The 19,845-nt window shown below is 50.7% G+C and overlaps 2 protein-coding genes across 4 annotated transcripts; both read right to left on the reverse strand.

The window, feature by feature from the left end:
- Positions 1-1,017: 1,017 nt before the first annotated feature.
- lhfpl4b (LHFPL tetraspan subfamily member 4b) lies at positions 1,018-3,588 on the reverse strand. Its single transcript, XM_041058137.1, has 6 exons — positions 3,382-3,588; positions 3,064-3,268; positions 2,468-2,547; positions 2,130-2,277; positions 2,001-2,038; positions 1,018-1,925 (listed from the first exon to the last, which is right to left on the reverse strand). The coding sequence occupies exons 1-5, from the start codon at positions 3,586-3,588 to the stop codon at positions 2,010-2,012; spliced, it is 669 nt and encodes a 222-aa protein (XP_040914071.1). The 3' UTR covers positions 1,018-1,925; positions 2,001-2,009.
- A 2,257-nt stretch (positions 3,589-5,845) lies between these two features.
- On the reverse strand, positions 5,846-19,695 carry hdac6 (histone deacetylase 6). 3 transcript variants are annotated; one of them, XM_041053382.1, is made up of 29 exons: positions 19,613-19,695; positions 17,683-17,765; positions 15,872-15,997; positions 15,689-15,774; positions 15,508-15,592; positions 15,386-15,426; positions 14,681-14,777; positions 14,369-14,466; positions 14,152-14,256; positions 12,881-12,949; positions 12,644-12,770; positions 12,466-12,531; positions 12,320-12,379; positions 12,069-12,158; positions 11,718-11,824; positions 11,433-11,500; positions 10,920-11,067; positions 10,714-10,842; positions 10,340-10,508; positions 9,748-9,953; positions 9,339-9,531; positions 9,098-9,247; positions 8,352-8,529; positions 8,016-8,152; positions 7,708-7,932; positions 7,457-7,588; positions 7,215-7,361; positions 6,916-7,044; positions 5,846-6,673 (listed from the first exon to the last, which is right to left on the reverse strand). In XM_041053382.1, the coding sequence occupies exons 1-29, from the start codon at positions 19,686-19,688 to the stop codon at positions 6,605-6,607; spliced, it is 3,396 nt and encodes a 1,131-aa protein (XP_040909316.1). In that variant the 5' UTR covers positions 19,689-19,695; the 3' UTR covers positions 5,846-6,604. The 3 variants fall into 3 exon arrangements, with proteins under 3 accessions (XP_040909316.1, XP_040909324.1, XP_040909333.1); XM_041053390.1 differs by lacking the exon at positions 19,613-19,695 and adding an exon at positions 19,494-19,515; XM_041053399.1 differs by lacking the exon at positions 12,069-12,158.
- Positions 19,696-19,845: the final 150 nt, after the last annotated feature.

Raw genomic sequence — 19,845 nt, forward strand, 5'->3', positions numbered from 1 at the left:
GTTCAGGACTACAGCAGCTAACACTGTGTCCATCTCCTTTAACATCAGGACCAAACTCCATTGGCTTTTTTAGGAAATATATTTATAGCTCACAGATAAACAAATTATTTTTAGGAAACAAATTCTAAAGATTTCTTTTCAGAAGCACCTGCACACTAAGTCCAGCTTCGCTCACACAGATGATGGACAGTGATGGTAACTGTGGCGACGGCTCATTAGCTCTGTGATTGGTTCGTCCTTGTTGCATTCATGTACTTACGCTTGTGTGCAGCAGCTCTGTCAGTGTGATCACTCGTCTGTCTAGTGGAACTAAAAACTTTTATTCATCTCTCGTTGAAATAAAATCAGTATCCACCACAAACGTTCACTGTTTTCTTCTGACTCTGCTAAAGAAATATTCACATACGTAGAAGTAAAAATTCCCCACTCTGCCCTGCAGGTGGTGTCTTTTTTCCTTTCAGCTCCTCCACCAGAGGCCTGGGAGCTTGAGTCTAGTCCTAGGACTGCACTCCTCTGGACAGAGATCTCAGGTGTTGCTCAGCACAGGTAGCACTTCTGCCGTCACCTTCCACATCTTTTCTAGCTCTTCTTTCAGCCCTTGGCGTTTTTGGAGCTTCTCGTGTTCCTTCTTCCTGATGTTGCTGTCACTTGGGATTGTTACATCTATCACTACATCCTTCTTCTGCACCACTTGGTCCGGTTGTTGTCCCGTTGGTGTGCTGAGCCATGTTCCGACTCACCTCAGCCTCTGTGATGCCTGACAGCAGCTTCCATGTGGTGCAGAGGCAGGTTGTCGGGCTGCAGTTGGACTGAAGTCTTACCAGTTAATTTAAGAATTTTCTCACCAATAAAAACACTTCACAGATGCAGAGACACGATCATCACATTTATGTAAATACAGTCACACATGCTCTATGAAAATAAAATCTGCTACAGTTCGAACTTTTCCGACAGTTAAACTGAATCTAATAACAGAGCAACATCACCTGATAAACAACAAACAGAAGTTCAGCCTGGAAGACTCAATGGAAGGAAAACTGCCCGATGGGTTCATTTATGTGCCTTAAAGGTCAAAGGCCATGCTGACATGTTAATATCAGTCAACTCATTCTTTGCCAGGGGTCAATTCCAGGAAGCTAGCTGGACTGGAAGCTAACTCTAAGCTAACTAATATTTCTCCCTGCTTCAAGCTGTTGTTCTAAGCTAGGCTGCACAGCCATGAAACATGAGATTCAGAAAAAATGGAATAAATCTCAGATCTTCCTCTGAGGCTCAGGAGCCGGCGGCCGCGGCTGTTTGTCCAAACGTAGCCTCGTTCTAACGTCGGTGTTTACTCCGCGGACTTTCATCATCACTAAATTCAAACAACTTTCACCACAACCCAGTCTCAGAGTATTCGCAGCTGCTAACTGCAGGTGGAACTCTCGGACTAATGTGTCGTGCTGTCAAGCTAATGTAAAGCTAACGTTAGCTCGCTAATATTGGACCCATTTGCAGCCAGTGAGGTCGATGGAGAGCAGCAGCCAGACGTGACCCGAGACCTGAAACTCAATTTACAACTCAACTCACAAAATGTTGTAATGTCAGTAACACACTGAACATCACTGAAGAGCTGTAACTGACTCTGCTTCCTAATTTATTAAGTCTTTACTGAGACCCTTCTGAAGTCTGAAGCTGATTTGGTAAATCACTAGTTTTAAACTAGTTAGTACTAGTTACCGAGCGACAGGTTTCACACTATGACCTCTGTTAAAGGACGGAAGATGATTTTATAAAACGTGCTTCTGTTTGTGGCGTCACTGCAGAGCGGCCATGTTGACACAGAGAACAGAATGACAGCTCCTCCTCCTCTTCTCTCATCTCCTCCTCTGATGATGATGATGGTGAAGGATGAAGGGATCAGGAGAAGTGAAGACCAAACAGAACTAAAGAGGAAGAAGAAAGAGAGTTAAATGTTTGTGTGTTAAAGAGACAGAGAGACAGGAGAAGAAGAGACTCACCTGCTGACCTCACGCTGACATCAGCAGACCTGTGGTCACTGTAAACAAACACAGCGTCACTGTGAAACTCTGCGTAAAGGTTTGTCAGTGTAGTTAACAGCAATGCCCCTGGCCCCGCCCACCCCTCACCATCCTTTGCGTCTGGCGGCAGCAGGGCGTCCTGTCTATTGGCGAGGACGAACGCCAGCGTGGCCAAGATGGCGGCATCCAGAACACCCAGGATGGCCAGGATATAGGCCCAGTGGACCGAACAGTTACCTGGAGAGAAACTGCCCACCTGGAGACAGATACAGGATCTGTCATCAACACGGGACCAGTGTTATCAGTACACGTCAATGCTGAACGGACACACGTTAACATTTGACCGTCCTCTGTATTTATTTTGTGTATCTGACTGCTTTCGTGTCCGTTCAGGGAAAATAGATCAATCAATACATGATCAATACCTGACTCCTGCTGTGACTCACCGAGTCTCCACACAGAGTTCTCATCTCAGGACTCTCCCACGAGTCTGGAAACAGAAGACAGGCCAGCGCCAGACAGAAACCTGAAGAGACAGACAGGCAGAGAGACAGACAGGAAGAGAGACAGACAGGCAGACAGACAGAAAGAAATGAAGAGAGTTCCTGTATTGAAATAATGAATCCTCTGTCCATCTCCTGTCTCTCATTTGTCCTTGTTCTTCTGTTCCTCAGTGCGTCCATCACATCATATTCTGAGGTCTAATTTGAATTGAAATAACTTTATTGACATGATGTTTTGGATCCAACATGTTGCTAAAGCAAAAAGTCACAGATAAACAATAAAACAGAAACAGATGATAAAATGAAAGGGAACATGTTCTCCTGTGGTGCTGGTTCTCTTGGTTCTTTCCAGTCCAGGTTCTGCTCACTACGATCTGCCATCACATTTTACTGTCCAGTACAAACAGAACCCACAGCAACAATACGGGTACCAGTAAAACCTGTAGAACCAGTAAGACCAGTTGTACTGACTGACCAACAGTGAGCAGTCCCAGTGTTACTGGTTCAGCACCAGTAGAACCAGTAACTATGTTTCTGACCTGCTGTGAGCTGCAACCACGCACAGATCTTGTAGACAGTTGCGGCACTGCAGAACCGGAAGAGACAGAGACAGAGGACGCTGGTCCACACCGCCCACAAGGACACTCCCACCAACACCGCCACCGACTGGAAGGACGGAAGAGGAGACAGACTGGACAGACCACCACGACAGTCAGGGACCGGCCAGTCCGACTCCACACACACCTGACAACATACAGGGACACACACACAGGTGAAGGTTACAGGTAATGAAACGTGACTGCAGGGAACATCTACAGTTTCATCAGACCAGTCTGTCTTCATGTGTCTCCTCTCACCTCAAACAGTCCCAGGGTCCCGCTGGGTGTCCCCTGGTGCTGGGTGTCCGTGGTGCCGATCCAGGACGGCTGCACCAGGACGACCACCTGGATGATGGCGAAGCAGAGTGTACAGATGGCCCAGAGGACGCCGACCGCCCGGGCACTCCGAACAAACTCCGTCTGATACAGACGAGAGAGGTCGGTGAGTGCGGGCGACACCGACATGACTGAGAGACAGAGAGAGAGAGACAGGATGATATCACTGGGCTGTTTAAAGACATTTACTGGATCGTACCTGTAACTACACACGAGGATCAGCTGCAGGTTCAGAGGACGACCTTTAATATGACGACTGGACCAGAGACAAACACGGAGGTTTGCTGGGAAACCAGCAGGGACCACAGCTCATAATGTGAGCCAGACCAGCAGAGATGAACGGATGAATGAACCAATGAAAATGTATACATTCATGTTTGTGACCTGATGAGCTTCGTCCCTCAGCAGCAGCGTCACTGTCAGTGTTTACAGTGAAACAGCTGCTGAGGCAGATGTTCAGGTTTATAACTAACGTTCCTGCAGCAGCAGCTCTGAGGTCTCACACGTCTCACGCCTCCAGGACGAGCTGAGGACAGAAGACAGTTCACTGCTGTCTCACACTGTTCCTGACTCCTCTGCCTCTCTCTCTCTCTCTCTGCCCGTCTCTCTTTCTCTCTCTGCCTGTCTCTCTTTCTCTGCCTGTCTCTGCCTCTCTCTCTCTGCCTGTCTCTCTCTCTCTCTGCCTCTCTCTCTCTCTCTCTCTGCCCGTCTCTCTTTCTCTCTCTGCCTGTCTCTCTCTCTCTCTGCCTCTCTCTCTCTCTCTCTCTCTCTGCCTGTCTCTGCCTCTCTCTCTCTGCCTGTCTCTCTCTCTCTCTCTCTCTCTGCCTGTCTCTCTCTCTCTGCCCGTCTCTCTTTCTCTGCCTGTCTCTGCCTCTCTCTCTCTCTGCTTGTCTCTCTCTCTCTCTCTCTCTGCCTGTCTCTCTCTCTGCCTGTCTCTCTTTATCTGCCTGTCTCTGCCTCTCTCTCTCTGCTTGTCTCTCTCTCTCTCTCTCTCTCTGCCTGTCTCTCTCTCTGCCTGTCTCTGCCTCTCTCTCTCTGCCTGTCTCTCTCTCTCTTTCTCTCTCTCTCTCTGCCTGTCTCTCTCTCTCTTTCTCTCTCTCTCTGAGATGACCGGATGAAGAGCTGCAGTGAGCGCGTGACAGAATCACACAAACAGAAATCAAAACAAACACGGTACCGACGGTTACACACACACACACACACACACACACACACACACACACGCTGTGATTTATAGAAAAACGCGTTTCAGCAACTGAAAGACGAGAAGAAGAAACAAACCTGAGCTGAGCCTGTCTGTCTGTCTGTCTGTCCGTCTGTCCGTCTGTCTGTCTGTCTGTCCGCCCGTCTGTCTGCAGGATGGGGGGATGCAGGCGGAGGAGAGGATGGAGCGGGTGTTGGGAGGATGCAGCTCTAAACGCCCGGATGTTGATGATCCCGTCTCTGGTTGCAAACTCGATTTTCCTCGCGGGCGTTTGAACGACAGGCACGCGCTCCTTCAGCTCCCGTCCCTTTCTGTCCAACGTTTGGAAGCAGCTCCGCCACAGCGCCCCCTGCAGACGGACCCGGGGAGGACGGCTGAGTCCGGGACGCTGTCCTGATTCTGGCGTCACGTGACGTCATCAGACCGCCGGTGAGCGCAGGTGAGGCTGTTTAACAGGCAGGTAGACTGATGGAAGTCTGTCCAGGTGCAGGGCGGAAGGCTCATCAGCACACACACAAACTGAAACTCATCTCACTCACTCACCAACCTCTCGTTTCCTTCATCAGCTGATGGACAAGCAGTTTCAGATGAACTGAATCCACAAAACAAGCTCGTGTGGACTGAAGACGGAGCTAAGTTTCAGTCTCAGGATGGAGACTGAGGTTTGTCCTGCTCCGGAGGAACGGGACGCAGGAGACATCCGTCCGTACAAACACGTTTAATCTCAAACAGGCAGAGAAAGAACAGAATACTGCACAGACAGGTGTATAAATCAAACGCACCTCAAACACAAAACCTGCAGGTTTCATCAGCTACAGGAGACTCCCGGAGGAACAGGACGTCTCAGCAGATTCAAACAGTTTTCTTGATGCTGATTTCAAAGAAAGTTTGAAAACATATTTAGATTTTTGACTTTTAGCTTCAAGAAAATGCAGAAATGTAAAAATCCACCTGTAAAACTGAGTGTGTGTGAGTGTGTGTGTACACTGTGTGAGTGAGTGTGTGTGTGTGAGTGTGTGTGTGTGAGTGTGTGTGAGTGAGTGTGTGTGTGCAGCTGAAACAAACCTGAGCTGAGCCTGCCTGTCTGTCTGTCTGCAGGATGGAGGGAGTGTGTGAGTGTGTGTGTGTGAGTGTGTGTGTGTGTGTGTGTGTGAGTGTGTGTGTGTGTGTGAGTGAGGGTGTGTGTGTGTGTGTGTGAGTGTGAGTGTGTGTGTGTGTGTGTGTGTACACTGTGTGTGAGGGTGTGTACACTGTGTGTGAGGGTGTGTACACTGTGTGTGAGGGTGTGTTTGTTTTCCTTCACATTAGAAAACCACAGCAGGAGGTTTGATGGAAATTTGCACAGAATGAAGAAACCAGGATTCTTCTTATGAGAACCCCGACCCCTCAGGGTTCCCCCTCCTCCCTGGGAGAACCCTGATCCATCAGCTGATCACGTGATCAGATCAGTTAAAGGAACATTACAAATATTTACAACAAATACTGAGGATGAAACGAGCAGATGACAGAAAGGTTCAAACTCAAAAGTTCATTTGAAAACCTGTGTTGCTGTGCTGTTGTTTGTGGGCGTGGCCTGTCCGTGACATCATCACTCCTGCGACCTCAAACCGCCATCTTTGTTTTCTGGTCTCACACTTTCATCTGTCGCTTTTTGTCCAAAATAAAACCAGAGTCTGCTGGTGGTTGGTCACATTTTCAGGGAACTGACCTGACAGCCTGATGATGATGATGATGATGAACCAAACATCACTTCTTCTTTTGTTTTTGAATGTGAGTTTGTTTTTTGGCACTTGTGGGACACTGTAGACGTTGCTAGATTCAATTACATTTCCCACGTAGCACCACTGCTGCTGGTATCTATGGCAACGCACTGAACTGTCCAATCCCATGCTGATGAAGGAAGAGAGACAGAAAAAGAGACGCTCCTCCTCCTCCTCCTCCTCAGCTCCATGGAGGGATCTCCTCTCCAAACTTGGCACAGTGAGCCGCGTTTTTAGCTTCAAACAGAATCTGAGCAGAAAAAACACCAGAAACATTTTAACAAGTTTCTTGTGAAATAATAAAAAAGTTTTAATGATAAAGTCAAAAGTCTGAAGTTCAGCGAGTCAAAGCTGAAGGTGGAGCTCGTGTCACAGATTAGTCTGATCTGGATTTCGTCTGTTACGAGACACTTGAAGTGTGAATGGTGCCTCACACACACACACACACACACACACACACACACACACACACACACACACACACACAGTTACCTGGTTGTGTATGTAGGCCTCACACAGGTAACACCACACAGAGAGATCAGAGAAGCTCAGAACCAGCGGGTGTTCAGACACAGCACCGTGACTCACCATGTGCTTGTTAACGTAACGACCACAGAACACCTGGAAACACACACACACACACACACGCACACACACACACACACACACACACACACACACACACACAGAGGGAGAAAGAGCAAGAAAATCAGCTGCAGCAGAGGAAGGACCCTCCATCCAGGTGGGTCCAGGGTGGTGCTGAATTTTACTGAACAGGTGAGACAGGTGACCTTGTAGCAGGTGAGACAGATCCAGTTCTCAGCATCAGAGCCGCAGTCCTGACACGGCAAGAAGACATCTATACCTGAGGGGGGGAGGGGCTTAACAGCATCCAGATGAGGACACCAGGACAGAGGGTTCACCACGTACAGAGTGGACTGATGACACACAGAGACAGAGACAGACGGATTAGAGACTCAGACAGACGTCTCCTCAGTATGAAAGAACGTATCGTGTTAAATGAAGTCCTGACTTCGTCCGTCTGTCCTCCACACATCAGCTCCACAGACCAACCACACGCTCCCTCTGCCTCTGGCTCCGCCCCCTTTCCACCAGCAGCCTCATCTCCAGCGGCGACCGACTCTGGTGCTGTCATGGCAACAGTCTGCCGACAGTGAACAAAGCAAATCAGGAAGACGGAAGAAGTCACACGCCAACACGCTGTGGTAACTGTACGCATCAAAGGAGACAAAAACACAAAGACATGAAACTGGACTAACTCACCTGAGCCTGAGGCAGGCTGCTGTCTGCTGACTGGCTCTGCTCAGGTATGGTTACGCAGGACTCCGCCTTCACTTCACCTTCACAGGTGACCTTCTCCGAACTCAGACGGACCTTTGGTCTGGCCCCGCCCACTGGAGCGGACGGGGCAGGAGTGTGATTGGGTGAGGCTTGACTGATGCCCAAACTGGCCAATCCCTGAGTGAGCTGGTCCAGACTGAGCTCCGTCTGATTGGATGGAAACAGTCAGAGAAGTGTGTTTGATATGACATATGATGCGATGCTGTCTCACCGATGTGATGCTGTCTCACCGTCACGTCCTCTGGTCCTGTGGACGGCAGAGGACGTTTGTCTGTGCCGCTCTGCTCTGACTTCCTGCCTTTTCCTTTAGAACTACGCTTCCCACGATGCTTCAGGGAGGACAGGGACGCCCGCACAGACTCTGGGACTGAAAGACAAGTCAAGTATGGTAATAAATAAAAACAAATAAACAACTAAAATAAAATATGCTAAAATTAAATTAAATTAAATATAATGAAATAAAAAAAACACAACAAACACTAAATGTAATAAAAAAATAAGAAAACACAAAATTAAATTAAAAATAAAACAACAAAATAAAATATTTCAAACCCTCCTGTACTGACTGTGTATCCTCAGTGACCTCCAGTAGGGGGCGTGGTGTCGAATGACCTCATTGATAGCTGTCACAGCGCTGTGATGAGGAGGGGGGAGGGGCGTCACCAGGGATGGAGCAGGGTCTCCTAGCAACACACTGGTGCACATCGCCATGGAGTCAGAGATGGACGACAGGTTGTAACCTCCCTGAGGAGAGAGATGCTTCACTACACTGACACACAGTCACTGCAGCTGTGATCAGCTGCTGGATCACTGTGATCAGCTGCTGGATCACTGTGATCAGCTGTGATCAGCTGCTGGATCACTGTGGTCAGCTGCTGGATCACTGTGATCAGCTGTGATCAGCTGCTGGATCACTGTGGTCAGCTGTGATCAGCTGCTGGATCACTGTGATCAGCTGCTGGATCACTGTGATCAGCTGTGATCAGCTGCTGGATCACTGTGGTCAGCTGTGATCAGCTGCTGGATCACTGTGGTCAGCTGTGATCAGCTGCTGGATCACTGTGATCAGCTGCTGGATCACTGTGATCAGCTGTGATCAGCTGTTGGATCACTGTGATCAGCTGCTGGATCACTGTGATCAGCTGTGATCAGCTGTGATACCAAAGGAAACTTAGAAACAGCAGGATGCAGGACGGACGTCGGGGACGATGATGTCCACAGGAAGTGAGGTCACACTGAATCACATCAACATGTTTCAGGTTTCAGCTGGAGGACGACAATTTTTTGACACAAACTCAACATCACTACTCACCTCCAGTATGAGTAGGACCCGCCCCCCGGCCAGTGACATCAGCAGGTGTGTGAGGTGGGCGTATCCCTCAGGGGTCACATGATATCCACCCAGCGGATCCCCCCGAGCTGCATCGAACCCGGCCGACACTAGGACCAGCCCGGGGTTAAACTGCAGAGAGAGGACCAAACCGCCTGTCAGCTGTGATCAGCGTGTGTGCGCGCGCGTGTGTGTGTGTGTGCGTTTCCGTGTGTGTTGTCACCTCAGTAGCGATTGGCATGACGACACGGTGAAACGCAGCGAGGTAGTCAGAGTCACCCATCCGTCCCCCACTCCACGCCACATTGACGTTAAACCCGGCCCCTTCGGCAACACCAACCCGGTCGGGGGCGGCGTCCTCTGAAGATGGGAAGAATGTCCCGTTGTCATAGCGATGGAGGGAGACGTACAGGACGCTGCAGAGAAAGTCGCTCATCATTTCACGTTACATGACATCACGTTACATCACAGCCCTTAAAGCATCGCATGTTCGACAGAAATGACTGGAACGTCACTGCAGGTTCACCCTCACACGACCTCACTTCCTGTCTGTGACCCGGGCAGCACCCGAGGATTGACCTCCCCCTCACCTGCGGGGAGGTCATCCTCACTTCACGCCTCCTCCTCCTCACCTGTTGTCATCTTCGAACATGTGCTGTGTCCCGTTGCCATGGTGAACATCCCAGTCCAGGATGAGTACTCTCAGCGGTGCATCATGGGAGATTTTCTGGGCATGGCGAGCTGTCAGCGCTGCCGTGTTGAAGAAACAGAAACCACAGGGAGAGTCTCTCTCAGCGTGATGACCGGGGGGACGGACGATGGCCACGCCGTTGCTCACCTGTAAAGAACAGACGGAGGCGTGTTCACCTGTTCTGAATCAGGTTCGTTTCCTGACACTGAAACACTGCCGCAGTATACACCCTCTGCTCATAGGCCTCCACCTGTCCAACTCTACAGCTTTAAGGACCACACCTGTCCAACTCACAGTCCTGGACCGGAGGAACCTGAACCCCCAGAGCACCTGTGTTTTACCTCTGTAAGTAGTCACCTGACACAGTAATGATGTGTTGATCAGGATGTGGTTTACACCTGGAGCTTGAAGATCTGCTGCTCTTCAGCTCAACTTTAGCTACAACAGAACAAGAAGCTCTGTGATTGGCTGTTTGTTGGTGAAATGCCGCCTGTGTGTGTGTGTGTGTGTGTCTGTATGTGTGTGTGTGTTACCTGTCCGGTCAGGATCCTCTCCACAGCACTGAAGCAGCTCCCAGCAGCCAGCTGGGCAGACTGGAAGCTCTGGTTGTTGATGTAGATGGAGTTGAACTCTTGTCCCAGTTTGTGCAGATCTCTGGGCTTCATCACTGCTGTCGCTTTCACCTGCTCGATGTGCTGCACACTGGACACACACACAGACACACAGAGACAGACACACAGACACAGACACACACACAGACACACACACGCACACACACACACACACACCCCAGATTTAATCCTGTACACACACCTGTGTGTGCGATCCTGTGTATGTTGTTTATTTAATGTTTATTTTGAACCTGCAGTCTGTCACCAGTGACACACACCACAGCAACCGTACACACCTGTGACACATGGTCAGCTCCTCCTCTGTTGCTAAGCGAGCTGGTATCCGTTGGCAACGATGGACCAACCCCAGCTGCTGATGTTTGGAGAAGATTCTGGAGATTCTCTGAGGCTGCTCAGGGTGGTGCCTGTCAGACAACATGATGCTGGTTACTGCACGTTATGACATCATCACGTCCTCAGGAGGAGCAGGCAGGTGGCTCACCTGTCCCACATGTTCAGATGCTCCATCATCCTCTCATCATAAACCAGACCTGTTGTTGTGGAAACAAAGGGGGCGGGGCTGGTCTGCTTTGTGCTCTGCTCATTGGTTCTTGCTGTAATGACACTGCCCTCAGCCAATGGGCCACCTTCTGCACAGGTGACAGGAAGAGAGAGATTCACAGTCTAAGCCGCTGCCAGTGGACATGTCGGTCCACCATCATGGAAGACGTTCTGATCGTTCAAAGGAACCACAGGTGTACCCTGCGTGTACCACAGGTGTACCTCTTTGCTGATGTCATGGACAGTCACAGTAACAGGTCTCAGTCTCTGTCATAAATCCTTCTGTTGTTGTGTCTGTTTAATGTCAGCGTTGGACAATCAGTTACTTCCTGTTTGACAGCTGAGACACTGATCATCCTGATAAATGAGACGGGCTGAGTGGAGCCCTGTTAGCTGAATGGAACACACCCCGTGTGTGTGTGTGTGTGTGTGTGTTTCTGTGTGTGAGTCTTACCCAGAACCTGCAGAGAGGCCCAGTGTGGATAGAGAGCAGAGACCGTCTGAGAGATGGACTGCAGAGCGCTGAGAGAGAGACAGGTCGTTAGAGCACGCCCAGGTGGAAGAGCCGCAGCCAGGTGAGGAGTCAACCACTGAGACACCAGTCACAGGAGGTGTCTGTTTACTTCAGCAGCACACGATCAGGCTCATCGCAGCTGGCTGTGTGAAATGCATGCTGGGATACTGAACTGGCTCTGACTGAAGGCGGTCTACTGAGACTCAGGTGTGTCATAGGTGTTACCTGTCAGACGGACAAGTGGGCAGAGCCAGAGGAGGACAGGCTCCTCCCAGCAGAGCTCTGACACAGGCTGCAGCGCCCTCTGCTGTCGACTGCAGGTTATAACCCCCCTACACACACACACACACACACACACACACACACACACACACACACACACACAGATAAATAAAAACAGCGTCTGAGGTAAACAGTTTGGGAGGAGGCTGGTGATGATAGCTGAAGCTAAACCGTGATGAGGTTCGTGACGGTCGGTGAACGGCTGAGCGTTCGTTCACATCACTGTAAAACCTGAGGAGTGTGTGTGTGTGTGTGTGTGTGTGCGTGTGACGTGTCACGATAACAGTGTTTTACCTCGAGAGCGAGAACCAGTCGACCTTCAGCCAAACTCATCAACATGTGAGTCAGAACATGGAAACACTGAGGACTCACACACATCTCCCCCTGAGCACGCACACACACACACACAGACGCACACGCACACGCACACGCACAGACACACGCACAGACACACACACACACACACACAGGAGAGAAATATTCATCAATATTAAACCCACTCATAAAGATAATCCACCACTGATCTCAGGTCTGTGCTGCTTTACCTTCTGATCTCCGACTGCAGCATCAAATCCAGCAGAGACCAGAACGAGCTGAGGCTGAAACTGAACACACACGTCTCAGTAATAACATATCATAACATATCATAACCGTGCATGATGCGTGTGACCTGTCCGTGTGTGTGCGTCACCTCGTAGGCCACAGGAAGCAGCAGCTGCTGAAAAGCAGCGATGTAGTCCGCGTCAGTCATCCCCATCTGGACGGCAAGACACGCACAACAGGACGAAGACACAAGCATGGTGTGTGTTTACAGGGGGTGAACTGAGGAAGAACGCAGCTCTCCAGGTGCGACAGGTGACAGGACTCACCTTGTTCCAGGGCAGGTTGATGTTTCTTCCTTCAGCTCGTCCACTGCCGACAAACTGACTGTCAGACTCTGGAAGGTGAGGCCAGAAGGAGCCCTGCTCATACCTGTGGACACTGAAGTACAGGACACTGGGACACACACGCACGAGCGCGCGCGCACACACTCAGTTTTACTATAGTGATAAAAATGTTGAAAATGTAAAGTTTGTGAGACAGAAGGACGCAGAGCAGCAGCTTACCTGGGGTCTTCCTGGAACAGGTACTGGATGCCCTGTCCGTGATGAATGTCCCAGTCCACTATCAACACCCTGTTTCACACACACATTCTTGTCATACATCAGTTGTGAGGACACTCAGTCCCTGATCTAAACCAGTTTCTGACCTGGATCTAAAACCAGTGGGTCCCCACAAAGCTGCTGGATTCCACTGCTGTCTGACTGCCGTCATACACCGATCAGGTGTAACATGATCACCTGTCTAACACTGCGTCGGTCCTGATGCCTGACCCGTCGAGGCATGGACTCCACTCGAGCCCTGAAGGTGTGCTGTGGCACCTGGCACCTGGATGTTAGCAGCAGATCCATGGAGGTGGGGCCTCTGTGGATTGGACTCGTTGGTCCAGCCCCCTCACACTGACTCAGATCCTCACACTCGCCCATTTTTCAACCCGCCCACTGACAGGTGCCATGATGACGAGATAATCTGTGTCACTTCACCTGTCACAGATCATGTTACACCTGATCTGTGTATGTTGTGATACATGATACATGTCTGTACCTCATCAGCCAATCAGACGCTGACTGACTGAGACTAACATACCTGCTGAGTGTCTGGTCTGAGTGTAACCTACCTGCTGACTGAGTGTAACACACCTGCTGACTGAGTGTAACACACCTGCTGACTGAGTGTAACACACCTGCTGACTGAGAGTAACACACCTGCTGACTGAGTGTAACAGACCTGCTGACTGAGTGTAACACACCTGCTGACTGAGTGTAACACACCTGCTGACTGAGTGTAACACACCTGCTGACTGAGTGTAACACACCTGCTGACTGAGTGTAGCATACCTGCTGACTGAGAGTAACACACCTGCTGACTGAGTGTAACACACCTGCTGACTGAGTGTAACACACCTGCTGACTGAGAGTAACACACCTGCTGACTGAGTGTAACACACCTGCTGACTGAGTGTAACACACCTGCTGACTGAAAGTAACACACCTGCTGACTGAGTGTAACACACCTGCTGACTGAGTGTAACATACCTGCTGACTGAGTGTAACACACCTGCTGACTGAGTGTAACACACCTGCTGACTGAAAGTAACACACCTGCTGACTGAGTGTAACAGACCTGCTGACTGAGTGTAACAGACCTGCTGACTGAGTGTAACACACCTGCTGACTGAGTGTAACACACCTGCTGACTGAGTGTAACACACCTGCTGACTGAGTGTAGCATACCTGCTGACTGAGTGTAACAGACCTGCTGACTGAGTGTAACATACCTGCTGACTGAGTGTCTGGTCTTAGCGTATCGAGCTGCGATCGCCACGTTGTTGAAAACACAGAAACCGTTGGGCTCGTTGGCCTGAGCGTGATGACCTGGAGGTCTGAGGCAGACAGGTGTGGTTTGACACTTTCGGTTGCACTGATGCTGATGTTGTGTTCAGGTGATCAGAGTGAGGAGCACCTGAACGCAGCACGAGAAGCTGCTGTCGTTACCTGATGACAGCGAATCCATTTCTGAGTTCAGAGGTCATCACCTGATCAACCAGCTGGAGGACTGAACCCACTGCCAACACACACACACGGAAGGACTCCTACACACACACACACACACACACACACACACACACACACACACACACACACACACACACACAGAAAACACATACACAGACATTTAACTCAGACAATGTGTGTGACATCTGTAAAACATGATTTCTTTATGTCACGGTTTTATGTCCTGAATCTGTGTGCGTGTGCGTGTGTGTGTGTGTGTGTGTGTGTGTGTGTGTGTGTGTGTGTTCTTACAGGATGAAGGTAAACAGAGTCGTATTTCTGAGACAGAGAGCGCAGCTCACTCTCTGACATCAGCTCAGTCGACCTCATCTCATCCACGTAATGTTTCCTACAAACACAACAAAAGACAGCAGAGTCAGTCAGAGGACAGCAGGGGACAGCAGAGTCAGTCAGAGGACAGCAGGGGACAGCAGAGTCAGTCTGAGGACAGCAGGGGACAGCAGAGTCAGTCTGAGGACAGCAGAGTCAGTCAGAGGACAGCAGGGGCCAGCAGAGTCAGTCTGAGGACAGCAGTGTCAGTCAGAGGACAGTAGAGGGCAGCAGAGTCAGTCAGAGGACAGTAGAGGACAGCAGTGTCAGTCAGAGGACAGTAGAGGACAGCAGAGTCAGTCAGAGGACAGCAGGGGACAGCAGAGTCAGTCAGAGGACAGTAGAGGACAGCAGTGTCAGTCAGAGGACAGTAGAGGACAGCAGAGTCAGTCAGAGGACAGCAGGGGACAGCAGAGTCAGTCAGAGGACAGCAGGGGACAGCAGAGTCAGTCTGAGGACAGTAGAGGACAGCAGTGTCAGTCAGAGGACAGTAGAGGACAGCAGTGTCAGTCAGAGGACTACTTCCTGCTTTAAACTTTTCCTCCGTCACCATGTGTCTGTTGGACGAATCACTGACACACAGCTGTTACCAGCTCTGATCTCATTTCATGTTATCACAACACTCACAGGTGAGCGAGAAGCAGCTCGTCTTCTGTCGCCTCTCTGGGCTGAAATGCAGAGACAGGTGATGTTAGACAGAAAGACAGACAGAAACAGACAGACAGAAAAACACAGACAGTCCAACAGACCTCCACTCTGACGCAGCGAGACAGCAGCTCCTGTCTCTCCAGCTCCTTCACGATGGACGTCACTCTGTCTGGACTCTCCACGTGACTGAAACGACACAGCACAGTCACCATGAGCTGTCACAGCTGTCACCTGCATCCTGTCAATCAAACATGGCTGAAACCTGAGACCTGGACAGCTCACCTGGGCTCCCACAGGTTCTTATGATGAGTGAAGGTCTCAGAGTAAACCAGACCTGTCCCACTGGCTGCTGACCTGCTGGACAGGTCCTACACACAGACACAGACACACACACACACGTGAACACCTGAAAACACACAGAGGTGGTGTATGACAGAGAGACAGGCAGACAGACAGGTGGTTTACCAGCGTCTGCAGTCTGCTGTTCAGCTCCTCGTCCGTCTCCTCTCTGCTCCTCTCCATCCTTCCTCTCCTCTTCACCTCCTGCAGACTGCTTCCTCCTTTCTTCTCGTCCTTCGTTCTGCTGTTGCCCTGAAATCACAAACGCGAGCGTTTCGTTCAAACACACCTGTCTGCTGCTGACGAGGAGTCCTCGACAGAGACACACGTCCAAACTTTAAATAAAGAGCTCCGACAAACCTAAAGACAGAAATAAAGACACAGAAGAAGAAATGCTAAATAATCTCAGAGAGGGGGAAAGAAGAGGAAGAAGAAGCTGCGAGTAGAGTCTGACTTTGGCGTAAAGCTCTTTCAGAAACCATGAAGAGGGACACGTGTACCTGAGGTCAAACTCCAGCTCAGGTAGATGATTGACAGCAGCAGAAATAATCATTCTCAGAGTTCTCACTGTTTTTGTCTCATTCACACGTTTATCTCTGTCCTGAAACCACACAGGAACTTTAATAAGAGTAAGAATCAGAGCCCTGAGGGGAGGAGCGGAGGAGAGGAGGAGGAGGAGAGGAGGAGGAGGAGGAGGAGAGGGGGAGGAGAGGGGGAGGAGGAGAGGAGGAGAGGAGGAGAGGAGGAGGAGGAGAGAAGGAGGAGAGGAGAGGAGAGGAGGAGGAGAGGGGGAGGAGGAGGAGGAGAGGAGGAGAGGAGGAGGAGGAGGAGAGGAGGAGGAGAGGAGAGGAGAGGAGGAGGAGAGGGGGAGGAGGAGGAGGAGAGGGGGAGAGGAGGAGGAGAGGAGGAGAGGAGGAGGAGGAGAGGAGGAGAGGAGAGGAGGAGGAGAGGGGGAGGAGGAGAGGAGGAGGAGGAGAGATGGAGGAGGAGGAGAGGAAGAGGAGGAGAGGAGGAGGAGGAGGAGAGGAAGAGGAGGAGAGGAGGAGGAGAGGAGAGGAGAGGAGGAGGAGAGGGGGAGGAGGAGGAGGAGGAGGAGGAGGAGAGGAGGAGAGATGGAGAGGAGGAGAGGAGGAGGAGGAGAGATGGAGAGGAGGAGAGGAAGAGGAGGAGGAGGAGAGGAGGAGAGATGGAGAGGAGGAGAGGAGGAGAGGAGGAGAGATGGAGAGGAGGAGAGGAAGAGGAGGAGGAGGAGAGGAGGAGAGATGGAGAGGAGGAGAGGAGGAGGAGGTGAGTCACACTGTTACAGAACTTTTTATGTAAAACATCATTCTGGTTTTATTTTATACCCAAAAACACAACACGTCCCACGTGAAGTGTGGTGGACCTCAGGGACCAGTTTTCGGGCCCCTGTTGTTCCTGCTTCACATTAAAATGTGCCTCATGTTTGACAACATGCCAGGATCTTTAACTGTCACAGACACAGTAGCAGTAAAGCAGCTGTTTAACCAGGAAATGATTGTGTAGCCACGGCAGAGAAAAGCTGAACAAACCACATGAACTTTCATTCAGTTTCTCTTTACACAAAATGTTAGAACACAAAATAACATCAACAACATATGATATATGCTGAAAATGATGACGTAATAATAGTTCTCACTTCTTTTAATGGCTTAATGATCGTGTAGAAATCCCACCTCTGAACTGGCCTTGGTTCAGGACCAGGACCAGGACCAGAACCAGGACCAGGACCAGAACCAGGAGCTGACTGCACAATCAGCTGCTGTCTTAGCAGATCAGACGATGAACACACACACACACACACACACAGCCGCCACAAACTCAACAAAAACCTCAGAGCAACCATGTCCAACGTTACTGAGTCCATCTGCCCCCAGAGTCCTCACAACCACAGACAGACCAGTGTGTGTGTGACTGACCTGAGGAGACAGACGAGGAGATCTTCTGACCGACTTCACTCCAGACCCTGGAGCATCTCGTCCAGACTCCATCTCTGATCCACCTGAAAGAAAAACACAGGAGTTAGCAGCACTTTGATTATCGTTCAGTCTGCTGACGATTTATCGATCACACACTCAGGTAGTTTTCCAGGTGGATTCAGTCAGACTCACAGAGTCTGACTGAATCCACCTGTTTACTGTTACTGGCGTGGTGCTGGTCCTGCACGTGCTCTGAGACAGTGAGAGACGCTTCAGCCGTGGATCACCTGAGCTGTGCTGACTGAAGTGAAAGCACAGCGAGCCATTCACAGGTGATATGCTGAGACTGTTACCGCAGGCTGCTTCCTGCTTCTTCCTGCTGCTTCTTGCTGCTTCCTGCTTCTTCCTGCTGCTTCCTGCTACTTCCTGCTGCTTCTTGCTGCTTCCTGCTTCTTCCTGCTACTTGCCGCTGCTTCCTGCTGCTTCCTGCTGCTTCCTGCTGCTTCCTGCTTCTTCCTGCTACTTGCCGCTGCTTCCTGCTGCTTCCTGCTGCTTCCTGCTGCTTCCTGCTTCTTCCTGCTACTTGCCGCTGCTTCCTGCTGCTTCCTGCTGCTTCCTGCTACTTGCCGCTGCTTCCTGCTGCTTCCTGCTGCTTCCTGCTTCTTCCTGCTGCTTCCTGCTACTTCCTGCTGCTTCTTGCTGCTTCCTGCTTCTTCCTGCTACTTGCCGCTGCTTCCTGCTGCTTCCTGCTGCTTCCTGCTGCTTCCTGCTACTTGCCGCTGCTTCCTGCTGCTTCCTGCTGCTTCTTGCTGCTTCCTGCTGCTTCCTGCTACTTGCCGCTGCTTCCTGCTTCTTCCTGCTGCTTCCTGCTACTTCCCGCTGCTTCCTGCTGCTTCCTGCTTCTTCCTGCTACTTGCCGCTGCTTCCTGCTTCTTCCTGCTACTTGCCGCTGCTTCCTGCTTCTTCCTGCTGCTTCCTGCTACTTGCCGCTGCTTCCTGCTTCTTCCTGCTGCTTCCCGCTTCTTCCCGTTGCTTCCCGCTGCTTCCCGTTGCTTTCTGCTGCTTCCCGCTTCTTCTTGCTGCTTCCTCCTGCTTCCCGCTGCTTCCTGCTGCTTCAGCAATATAAGCTGACGACCTGTGAACACGTGACGTGTAATACCAGGTAATACCTGCTCCACAGTCACAAGGACAGTATGAAAGGTATCAGTGAAGACCAGCAGGGATGAAGCCTGACAGCTGTTCACTGAGTGCAGGGATTTCTGGGTAACTCTTCCCTCCAGCTGTTCCTAACAGCTGCAGGTCATATTCATCATTAGACAGGACCCGGACACGCAGCAGGAAATGGACGGATGGATTCACCTGTTAGAAACGGTCTCTTTCACATTTACAGATGTAGACGTCATCACTGTGCACAGCAGGTCAGAGCGAATGAATGAATGAATGAATGAATGTATGAAGTCAGTGGTTCACACTTTCACACCTGCAGGTGACTGAGACCGAACTGAACCAGCTGGACACTGGGCCTGGGACCGCGATCAGCTGGACACCGTGTCAGCTGATCCCGGTCCCCCATAAACACGTGCACGTGACCATAACAACCGCAGTCTGACGTTATTTGACGTCAGGTGTGACACTGACTGAAGCACGTTGACAGATGAACAGCTGATCTGTAAGTTCAGAGAAAGCTTCACGTGTTCCACGTGTTTAAACCTGCACACGCGCAACGTGTTACGAAACACGAAGAAGGAAGAAGGAAGAAGCACCGAGCGGACCGTGTCCAGCTGAGCTAACGGGTTAGCCTCTGTGCTAACCGGCTGTGTCAGTCCCCTCCTCTCAGGGTGGGACTCAGACGCTCCGTGTCTCAGCTGTGAGCTCAGTCTCATTTCACCGGGACCTAAAAGCCACATGAAGCAGATAAACTCGGACTCACAGCCGCTCTGCCTCTGTCTCTGTCTCCGTTTCTGTCTCTGGCCGCCACCTGAAACGTCGCACACACGGGACGTCATCGTCCGGTGCGTCCGCGCGACATAGTGACGTCACCGCAGACGGCCGTGAAAACAGATTTTTGTTTGTCGCGAACAGATGAACTTCTTCCTCATTCATACTTTGTTTCTGTGCAGGTTTGGTTTTGCTTGTGATGTTTTACTGAAACATTCACGCAAT

This window comes from Toxotes jaculatrix, chromosome 2 (assembly GCF_017976425.1).
Source record: "Toxotes jaculatrix isolate fToxJac2 chromosome 2, fToxJac2.pri, whole genome shotgun sequence".
Classification (NCBI taxonomy): Eukaryota; Metazoa; Chordata; class Actinopteri; family Toxotidae; genus Toxotes; species Toxotes jaculatrix.

Coding starts and splice junctions, on each gene's coding strand:
- hdac6 (XM_041053382.1), bottom strand. CDS start 19,688: ATGACGTCCCGTGTGTGCGACGTTTCAGGTGGCGGCCAGAGACAGAAA. Junction 15,775..15,871: donor ACAGCAGACTGCAGACGCTG/GTAAACCACCTG, acceptor GTCTGTGTGTAG/GACCTGTCCAGCAGGTCAGC. Junction 14,467..14,680: donor ACTCTGTTTACCTTCATCCT/GTAAGAACACAC, acceptor GTGTGTGTGTAG/GAGTCCTTCCGTGTGTGTGT.
- lhfpl4b (XM_041058137.1), bottom strand. CDS start 3,588: ATGTCGGTGTCGCCCGCACTCACCGACCTCTCTCGTCTGTATCAGACG. Junction 2,278..2,467: donor GAACTCTGTGTGGAGACTCG/GTGAGTCACAGC, acceptor ATCTGTCTCCAG/GTGGGCAGTTTCTCTCCAGG. Junction 2,039..2,129: donor GCCGCCAGACGCAAAGGATG/GTGAGGGGTGGG, acceptor GTTTGTTTACAG/TGACCACAGGTCTGCTGATG.